This window comes from Paramormyrops kingsleyae, chromosome 25 (genome assembly GCF_048594095.1).
Source record: "Paramormyrops kingsleyae isolate MSU_618 chromosome 25, PKINGS_0.4, whole genome shotgun sequence".
Lineage (NCBI taxonomy): Eukaryota > Metazoa > Chordata > Actinopteri > Osteoglossiformes > Mormyridae > Paramormyrops > Paramormyrops kingsleyae.
In genome coordinates, this window is record NC_132821.1 from 23,690,922 (window position 1) to 23,701,790 (window position 10,869).

At 47.1% G+C, this 10,869-nt stretch overlaps 1 protein-coding gene across 1 annotated transcript; it reads left to right on the forward strand.

Moving 5' to 3' along the window:
• Positions 1–7,231: 7,231 nt before the first annotated feature.
• On the forward strand, positions 7,232–9,388 carry foxe1 (forkhead box E1). Its single transcript, XM_023799175.2, has one exon. The coding sequence runs from the start codon at positions 7,839–7,841 to the stop codon at positions 8,907–8,909; it is 1,071 nt and encodes a 356-aa protein (XP_023654943.1). The 5' UTR covers positions 7,232–7,838; the 3' UTR covers positions 8,910–9,388.
• The last annotated feature ends 1,481 nt before the right edge of the window (positions 9,389–10,869 follow it).

Below are 10,869 nucleotides of genomic sequence, written 5' to 3' on the forward strand. Positions count from 1 at the left end.
GGCAACAGGTAGTGCAGTGCTTTATGATGCACTTATCTGGATGGTTGTTGGCTCAAGTCCCAGGGGTGGTTCGGCTGTTGTACCCTTGAGCAAAGTACTTACCGTAATGCCTTCAATAAAATACCCACCTTTGCTTTTGCTTTCAAAATAATTGATCTTTTGCAACTGCAAACAGCTTCTTTTCTAGGTGTATTTATCTAAAAGGCTTAGGTTTTGTAACCTACACGTATAGTTGCATTGGTACCTTAGTGGTAATTCGTGGTTTATTATGAAGTACCATGCTGAAGGGGGCAGTAGCGCTGCCGTCTCTGGGAGCTGACCCGGCACGTTTTGGTTCACTGCCCAGCTCCTATGCCGAGTCTAGGAGCCCTGGAGCTTCACAGAGGCGCCCAGCCCATTGGCATCCATCAGTCTGCGGTCTCCAAATGCCATTCACAGTCATTGCTAAAACCTGCCCTCCTTCTGGGGCACACAGTTCACGTTTTATTTAACAGCAAGGTGGGGTTCAGTCTGTCAGAGACTTCTAGGGGAATTCCCAGCTTGGGGTATTACCCCCCCCTCCCCAGCACACAATGGTGGGCCGATCTGAATAGGTCTGCTCCGCACACCTGCATGCTCTTTAGGGTCGTCGTGGAGAGGAAGGCCTGTTCATTAGCAGCTTAGCGCCATTGTGAGACTGGTTCCTCTTCCGTGTTGGAGCCCCGGCTCCCTCACAATGGCCCAGCCTTTCACGCTGTCCCAAAGCCCTGAGCAGATGTCCTGGGCGCCAGGGAACGGGGGTGGGGGTTCTGTGTTTACCGTGTGCCGATCAAGCGCACCTTGGGGCGGGGTGGGGGGGTAACCCTATGGATCCATGGAACAAAAAGAGGATTCTGGTGCATTCGGGACGATGCCAGTAACGCAAGGAACGGCGCAGGGAGCGACGCGGCATGTGACGGGCCGCATTTTTGAACACAAGATGTGGCATGCATCGACGTTTCAGTTAAGCGCAGATAATCCGTAAGTGTCAGTGATTGAGGAGGTACAAATCCCAAAGAGGCGTGCAGGTGGCATTGCAGAGGCACACATGCCATAGTCTTTTTAAAAAAAAATTTTTGTTTGTAGCATTTTTTATTTTGTTTTCCCCTCCCAGGTGTCCTGTGCCATTCCCAGGTGGGCAGGGGAGGGCAGTGAGTCTCCACTGCGACAGAGCCACGCAGTATAGCAACTGGCAGTGTTATTAATCTGCCTGCCCGGCGGACGGGACGTTCAGCGGAGCATTCAGTAATGTCCTCGGAAGGAAGCGAAAATAAAAGTGGACTTTTTGTGTTACCGGCACGCGATGTCAGTCCTCCACAATGGACCAAGCATAGCAATCTACCAGATGCTTTCACTGTCAAAATATTTCAAACTCTTAGTATATTCTGAATACAAGAATATATATAACATCAGGTTTTAGGTAATAGGTTTTGACAGGCGTTAGCCTTTTAAAATTATAAGCACTTAAAATTTCAAGTGAAATTTTATGTGGACCTCCTGTTTTTATATTGCATATCCTGAATATGTTTTAAACATTTTATGGAAAATGCCCTTTTTATATTTGTCGGTCCACCATCCATCTGCTTATCCAGCAAAGTATCTTTGTGAGCTTGAAGTAGGGCGCATACAATTGGGGATTTGATATTTAGTCTGTTGGAAGAGTATGTGCTTTTAAGAGTAACTTTCTGTCTCTCCTGACGGCAGCTCAACGCCCATGAAATCTCTGAATAGCAGCTTCGCTGCTCCATTTACCAGGTATATACCTGCTTCCATTTGTCATCAAGATGAGCCTGAGCGAATACCGACATGTTGGGCGACCTACAGAGATCTCCACTGACACCACTCAGCAGCTGCCTGTGTGTTAATCTCGGGCATGAGCTATCTGGTATCTACAGGCATTGATGTCGCGGGCGGCGTGAGTCACGCCGGGCCTCCCTGCCAGCGGGAGGCCCCGTTCGCACCCCACCATTCGTTGCAATGTGCACGGCCCTCACCCCTGCCCTCGGCACTCACTGAATGCTGCACGGAAAGCCGTGTTTCCCCTAATTAAGGCCCATTATGAGGATGTTTGGATGTGTGTCGCAGCTGTGGGGGAGGGTTATGGTTAGGTAAAGTGCCCCCGAGCTTTCCGTTGTCGGCTGCCAGGGCATGGGGTGTGACTGAGCTGAATGATGGGGAAACATCTATCTACCTTCGACTGGAGAGGGGTTACTGCTCTTGGGTCCTTGTTCCTGTACATAGAGAGCTGCTGTCTAATGCCACCGATTCTGTGGCCGTTGAAAAGCCTCCATGTTTGCCCAGTAAATAAAAGTGAAGGAAAAAGAAATAGCTGTGCAAATACCTTAAGTGCTTATGGTCAGAGTTATTAACCTGTGAAATTTCGGTTTTTGGTTATATAAATTGAAATGATCATCGCAGTTCTCTATGCCTTTATCTTTAGCATGAAGAGCAAGGATTGTGAGGGAGCTTCCATTTACAGGCGCATCCCTCTCTCCCTGTTTTTTTTTTGGGCAGCTGTAGAATCCTACATAAGGTAGAAGGAAAATGTAAGCAGTTGTTGACCCAGACGTTTATGTGCAATTGAGAGGCAAAGTTGCAGCCGGAGAGGCAGAGGCGGCAAACAGATCAGAAGCCATGCAAAAGCTGCAGCCGCAACCCGCCGTTGCAAGAACTGCAAGCGGCCGCATGCAGTGTTAAAAAGTTCTGCATATTCCCTTTCAGCAAGTCCGACATTTCACTACACGGGCAGGATGGGGAGGGAGGAGGCACAGGAAGGTAAAAGGTGTGGGCAGCTTTCCTGGGGGAGGAAAAGATACCTGAAAGCCAGGTAGCATAAGCCATGTGACCAGGGCTTTGGCTGCTGCAGCTTTTCCAATAGTGGCGTGACATTTATTTTTTAGGTGTTTCCATTTTCACAAGGGCTGCTACTAGACTTTTAAGTGTAGAGTCTTATGCTACCAAACTGGCCAATAAAACTGAAATGCAAAAAGATAAAGCTTTTGTGATTGGCTGAACAATTGTAGGCAGGGCATAAGGAAAGCATGGGTTGAGGTCACTGTGCCCCCACCCCAGAGCCAGCCATTATCATACATATTTCATATAAAGATTAGTCTCAGAAACGAATACGTTCTTAAAGGACCTCATTTCTATGAGTTTTTGGGATGAAGGGGGTTAATAGTTACAGATGAATCTCTCCTCCCATCCCATAGTACCAGCACATAACTATTTATATGATTTATTCATCCATTATTCAAAGCTGATTTATTACATCATAATTTGAAAAAAGTGAACATGAATGGGTCTTCAAAGAATCTACCAATCAAATCAAAATATATTTAAGACTGTTCTGATTTTCCAAGTCATTACTATATATTGGCCAGCAATCCATATGCTATTCCTTTCTGTTCTGACAGCCAGCAATCCATACGCTATTGCTTTCTGTCCAGTGGGGTCACGCTTTCCACTGATGAATCTCTAGATATTCATGTAAATACCGGCCAGTGCAGGTGATTGATAATCAGCACAGCGCAGCAGGGGGTGCAGAGACAGGGGCGCCGTTGAGCCATCATACCCAGTGCGAGTGCCGGTACCCACATGGGGGGCAATTAACGGCAGGCCGGCAGCAGCGTGGAGCTGCAGTTATGTAAACGGCGCGGGTCCTGGAACCTGGAGATTTTGCATGCAGCACGAGGCCCTCGGCAGACATGCAAACAAGGCCGTCGACGCGCAGGGTGCGGTACGTGAACACAAACGCAGACGCGGCATACTGATGAGCTCTTACAGCTAATTAAAAGGCAGGCATGTATTTTTCCTCAAATTGCGGCATACTGTGTATGATAGGATGGATGTAATATTAACCAAATCCTGCTACCGTTTGTTTTTGTCAGCTTATAGAAATGTTTGTAAGCACCACATCCTTCCCTTGGTGGTTTCTTACCCCTATAACCCACTGTGCGGATTGTGGTTAAGAATCCATGGGGGGGGGCGGGCTTTACCGTTGAAGTAGTTCTCAGTGCTTGATGGGTTATTAAGAATGAGGGTGGTCATTGTCTAGTCCCACCTCCATTGTGGTGGGGTTTGTTTCGCCTGTCTGCGGCCCTGCTGTGAGGCGATTGCTTCAGATCTTTCACGGTCGACACCACACACGGTGACGGTCCTGCCCGCACACGCCCAGACACCCCAGACCTATCCCAGCTGTTCGGAGGCGCGGGGGTTAAATGGAACCTGTCTGCCGTGTCCCCCCCCCCCCCCCGCTCATTTGGCTCCCTTTGTTTACAGAGAGCCGTCTCCCCGGCTGTGTGGGCCCCGAGGCCCAGAGATTACTCCTCATTTGCCTCTGAGCTGTGCCGATGCGCAGCTGCATGTATTCTAAAGGCCCTCATTTGCGTCTCCTGTCTGCGCAGACGCCATTTTTCAGCTTTAGGGTTTGGAGGTGCCTCTCAACGGCAATTTGTAGGGTCAGCATAGACCCTGGGGGGGGGGGAATAAGTCCTCCCATCTATGTGTGAGTGCCCTATTGCAGGGATCACCCTTCACATGCATTTAGAGATTCATGTACAGCTTACTTATGTAAATACTGACTTTGAACCTCCACCTGTCACTTAACTGCCAATCGTTCTCTCTATATTTATGATTGCTTGTCTTGTCTCTTTATACTAGTGTCCTGTTTCAACTAAACATTTCACGGCAAATTGTATAGACTATAACTTTGTATGTGACAAATGACACATTGACTGATTGATTGATTAATTGTAGTTTAAACCACATCTTTGGGCTGCAGGAGGATTGTGAGACATGAACAGCAGGGGAAAACATACAGACAGGGGTGGGATTTGAACACTTGACCATGAAAGCAAGAAGCCATGGCACCAGAGAGGAGAATTTTTTTCTTGGAAAAAATGCCTGAGGTATTAGTCACCAGTGTGTTACCTGCTGAGTCATGTGACCTCGCCGCTGTCAGTGCACGTCTGTCACATTCCTGTCACGATCGTGTGTGCCGCACAATAGCGCCGCATTCCGCACTGACATGGCGACAATCTTGAGCCGGGGAAGCCACCCTCCAGCTGCCTTTTGTTCGGGCTCGTCGTTAGACGCAAACCCCACCGGTGACATTTAACATTAATACGGGCAGATTAGAGTCGTGAAAGACCCGGGCAGGTGTACATCATGGGTGAAATCGTGTGAGGGTCACACTGCAGGAGCATGAAAGTGACACAGCCCTCCGGCGAGAGATCAGGCTCCGGGTCAGATGGATGATGGATGGTGTGTTTGCATACTGAGAGTGCTCCCCTTATCCTGCCCGCTCGTACCTGGAACCTGTGGTCTTTGCATGTCCTATAAACAAACTCCTGCTTTACATACGGTTTCACTTGAGGGCCTTGGGTCCAAGAGCTGGGCCGCATTTGGGAACATCATCCAGGTTTCTTGCACCTTCGCTGTACCGGTCGAAGCCCCTTCGACACTCTCCATTTGAGACAAAGTGAACCAGGTCGCCCCCGCAGAAGATGGCTTCCTAGACCGACCCCTGTGTCACCTAATTGGTCGGCCAGCACTTCAGCTCCAGATCTTACATGGACATCAGTAGCTGTTACTCAAGGTCAATACAGCGACACTTGGACACTGTGTCCCTAAAGGAGTTTGGCAATCTGCAACTCGTTTCGTTCTAGCCCTCGGCTGAACACACGTGTACACGGCGTCTGGCGTCCGTCAAAAATGGGTCACTTTTCAAATAACGAAGCTGACTGAATCTAGATTTAGCATAGTTTAATTTAAAATGAGCTATCTACTTCTGAAAAGTGTGAATGTTCCCTGAGCCAAGGTTTCTTACAGCTGGTCAGTGATTTCAGCATTCATACAAAATGTTTGTGTATTGCTTTATAAATGGCAGAAGTTTCCCTGTGCCAGTATGTAATCAGTTGTTTCAATGCCTTTGTATGATGGGTCTCTATCTAAATTCTATGTATCTCTCTATACATATATTTCAATAACAGTTTGTTTTCATCACGGACATCAGTGCAAGAGCAGGTACCTGTGAACTCATGAGAAATCTTGAATCTCTGTCCTCTTTGGGTTCCCCCCTCCATTGTAAGCAACAAGCTTCTCAACAAGCTGTTGGTTCAGCAGACCCTCCTTTCAAAACAATCCCCCACCTGACCAAGATGTCTGCCTGTGCTGGTCACTGCAGTTTCCTAGTCACAAAAGGACTTTTCTTGTCAGTGCACACGTTTGGGGTGGGGGGTGGGGGGGGGGGACTAGCTTCTTACAGGATTCCTGTTCTTGGGTGGTGGTTGCGTTGTTTTCAGAAATACAATTTTTCCCAATTGTTGAGACCTGTGAATCAGACTTTTAAAAATAGCTTGCAGGCTTGGTCGAACCCAAGTCAGGCGAAACACTTAAGCCTTCAGATGACGTGGACAAACAGGCCGTGTGAATGCAGCCATCCCCAGTTGCCGGCAGCAGCCTTTTCTCCAGTGCCCACGCTGGCCGAGAGCCACACTTTGCATGCAGTTAGCACAGAGTCCAGCAGCTCGGGACCCCATTTACATCTTTGTGTCCGGGCTGGTCCACACAACCCTGGCCTCTAAACAAACAGGCAAAAACGAGGCGTGGTTAAAACCACCGCTAAAGAGAATCATTAGTCCTAAAATGTGCTTTTCTCTCCAATGTAACTGATTTTCTTCCTGAGGTTACACAAATGTGCTCACCGCTGGTGGCCTGAAAAGTAGCCAGCGATTCCAACTATGAGTACAAGATGTTGAAAAAGACCTATAAGACCTATAATTTTTGTTTAGTAGAAATGATGCTGGCTGTGTAAATTGTTTTCCAACTGCACTGCACAGCATATATTGGGGGTACACAACTTAATAATTTCATTGAAAAGCAGGTGGATCGTCGGGGCTGAGAGTGACTGAGCCCTTGCCCCCTTTGCCCGAATGATTGCCCTCTTTTTGAGACTCTAAGTGGTTCATTTTTGATAACCGACGTTCACACAAAATGTACTCTTCATAAACAGCTAATTGTGTTAGGGATACACAGTCAGTTCTTGGCTCACGGAAATCTGTTCTATAAACCCTTGCGTATGTCGAATTTTGCTTCACATATCGTTCAGGATACCATACAGCAAAAAAAACACACAAGCCAAAAATATCCTAGCAATACATACTAACGAACTCATTAAACAAATGATCAGATTGGGTTTTAATATATTTTCAATGTGTGCTTCTGTAACCTCTCTATATCTCAGATTTTGCAGATTTTTTTTTTGCAGCTCTCCGGATTTACGTAAATTAAGAGCCGCCTGCATTTAAACTTGCATCTTTAATCTTGAGTAAACTGAAAAACGTCAAATAGCTAAAATGAAAAAAAGTTCTGCAGCCAATGAAAGTGCCCGAGATGTATGCAGGCCGCGCCTCTTTTCTCCGTCTGCCCCTTTAACCATGCAGCATGTCACTAGGGGCGTGGCCGACTCTCCACAGGTAGAGTAGATCTCAGGTATCTTGCTCCAGCTCCTCAGTCTCGCCTGACGACACCCCTCTTTACACGTTGCTGTTATTTGTCCTAGAGATTCTTTTTCCGGAGCTTTCTCATTCCCCAGAAGACATTATCAATGGTATGTGGTGGGGGGGGCCTGGCCTAGGGTCTGACCCGAACCTTCCGTGGGATCAGAGACGCGCATGTGGGTAATTATGAAGCTCCCTTTCGCTTGACACATAAATTTATAGTTACGGCTGCTCTACGTATGTTGTGCCGCCGGGGTGAATTAAGGAGGTGGTGAGTTGCGAGAGAGACACACACGCACGCACACATACACGCGAGAAGAGATGCCGGTGGTTAAAGTGGAGAAAGACCCATCCCCGGATGCCTCGGAGGTCTCCCTGTCGGCCATCCACGCCTCCCCCGAGGAGCCCCAGCGAGGTCGTCGCCGGAAACGGCCGCTACAGCGGGGCAAGCCCCCCTACAGCTACATTGCCCTCATCTCCATGGCAATTGCCAATGCCCCGGACCGCAGGCTCACGCTTGGAGGCATCTACAAGTTCATCACAGAGCGCTTCCCCTTCTACCGCGACAACTCCAAGAAATGGCAGAACTCCATCCGCCATAACTTGACGCTTAACGACTGCTTCATTAAGATCCCGCGGGAGCCCGGACGGCCCGGCAAGGGCAACTACTGGACTCTGGACCCTAACGCCGAGGACATGTTCGAGAGCGGCAGTTTCCTGCGCCGGAGGAAACGCTTCAAGCGGTGCGACTTCACCACCTACTCGGCGTACGTCCCTGAGCCCCCAGCTTTTGCCTCCATGCAGATCTCCAGAGCGGCTTATGGTGGCCCCGTCTATTCGAACATGACTGTGAGTCCGCCATACAGCCAACAGGTGGCACCCTCGTGCTACCCCTCCTCCCCGGCAGCTTTTGGCACTGGCCAGTCTCGGATGTTCAGCATCAACACCATCATCGGGCACCATGGGGGCCTTGGTTCAGGAGGGGACCTTGTCCAGCAGCCCGGCCGAAGTTTCAGCCCCGACTTGGGCTCTGTGGGCAGCTCGTGCAGCCTGAGCAATGTGGATTTCCAGACACAGTCCTGCGGTGGGGCCGTGCTGTCGCGCTCCGCCAGTCACATGGCGTTCCCATACTCTGTCCAAAACGGACACCTGTCCATGCAAAGTGCATATCCGCAAGGCAGTAGCCAGATCTACGGCACCACCAGTCGCCTGGGAATTCCCAGTTCTCCCAGTGTCACCAGTGATACGATGGACCCCTATGGGAGGATGTCACCTGGTCAGCTGTCCTCTTTAGCACCATATAACAACACTAGCACCATACCCAGTGCCAGTAGTTACCTGAGACCCCCAACGTACACGGGTAACATGGAGAGGTTTGTGTCTGCAGTGTGATGTCTGGGAAGATAATTGCCTGGCCTTGGGAAGCCAGTTTAGTGAATTTGTTTTGTTTTTTTTGGAGATGTGGCATGTATGTTACGTAATGGTGATGGAACATTCTGGAGGGGGGAATCTGTTTATTTTGTTTGCCGTGTAACCGCCGACATGAAATGTGCTCCCAGGTTTCAAATTGTACATTCCCAGCGACAAAGGCGTGAAGCAAGCAAGAAGTTAGAAACTGGTTTTCGAATACCAGTAAATCTAAAAAAAATTGTCCTTGTATACTCCAAACATGGTGGAGCTCTGGATTCTGAGATCGTGTAAGTCTGTAAAAGCGAGAAGGTTTCAATATCCTCTCAAGCGCTGCTGTTTGATCAAGTTGGGCTCGTCAGTCAGATTCTGGAGGTGTTTTCTGGTGTTTGGTTGTATAACAATATGTTTTTTTGTACCGAAATTAGGTCTGAGATGTTTATATTAAACTTGTATGAAAGTGATTCAGCAGTTTTGAATTTAGGTTTTCTGTACATATTTATATTTTTCAAAGCTTTGTAAATTATTTTGATGCCTATCTTTAAACATATTTTCAGAAAATTCGTCCATAGAAAACTTTTGTTTTGAAAGATTTCTGTTCTGTTATTATTGTGTATGATCATGTAATGATTCCCAAAAAGTGAATTAGCTCCAGAAATCCAGAAACCTTTGAATAACCATAAAAAGCTTTACGCCTCACTTTGCATGAACGTCCTCTTCACATGGTGGCAGTTGTGCTTTTTTCAGTATTATTTATCATGAAAGTTCCAGAAATCCACAAGTGTATTCTGTAAGGATATAATTGCGGTTATTGACAAAAGCAGATTTATATTTTGAAACTTTATTTTGCTGTTATCCAGACCAGCATTGCACTCTGCTCAGTATTATAACTGTTCATTCCTTTTTTTTCAATAACCATTTACTAAAACAATTGGCTACAACTTTCGCATAAGCTGCAGGAAAATAAATTTGAATAACATTTGAGACTTAATTTTAGGCGGACATGGTCCATAGATGTGGCAGAAAATGGCCTGTAGTTTCTCCATTTCATAAAGATAGTCATTTTTAAGATATTCCGAGGTTACGTGAGCTAATTATTACCGTTTCGTGTTTTAGGCAAAGCACTTTATTCAGCCGGCCGTGACATGCTTTGTACCTCTTACATCACTTACTGAGGGGGACGGCTGGAGTCCCTCCCAGGCAGAATAGGGCATAGGGGTACACCCTGGATGGGATGCTAGACCCTCACTTCCAGACAGCAGTTAATCCAGCCACATTCCCCATTTCAGCACTAACATTAGTTAACCCACTTGGGAAAATGAAGATAAGCTTGTTTATTCTTGCGCTTTCACAATCGCACATCATGTCTGTTAAATAAATGTATATTTCGATGTTATACATTAGAGTAAATGACATTAAATGCAGATTTAGGCGACTTTTCGATCATGGGTGAGGAGACCTGACCTGCTCCCCCATGAGCAACAACATTCAGGGCCACCCCTGAACTGAAGCAGCAGCTCAGACCCGCCTCATTGCATCAGAGCACAGCTGAACAGAATAGCAGCACCCAGGGTGGGTGGGCAGAGCCCAAATGGGGCCATCGTCCTTAATCATGGAATATTGTGTGGAGGGTCTTAGAGCCCAGCCGCTACTCTGCATTCAGCACGCTTAAGGTGAATTATAAGGGAAATATGAAAAGAAAAAAAAAAACTCATGTATTAAATCAGTTTACAATTAAATATAAACTTATGTACTTCTACAGGGCACTACATAAGTTTTACAAATATTCTCAGAATACGTAAAATTCTAATGTATGTGACAAAGTTTCACATAAGTCTACTTAACCAATTGAAGGTCAGCTTATTAATTTTATGTTTAGGCAGCCACAATTACTGCTTTTAAATGCAGGCGGCTCTTTATTAATTGAAGCAATATTTTTTAAAAA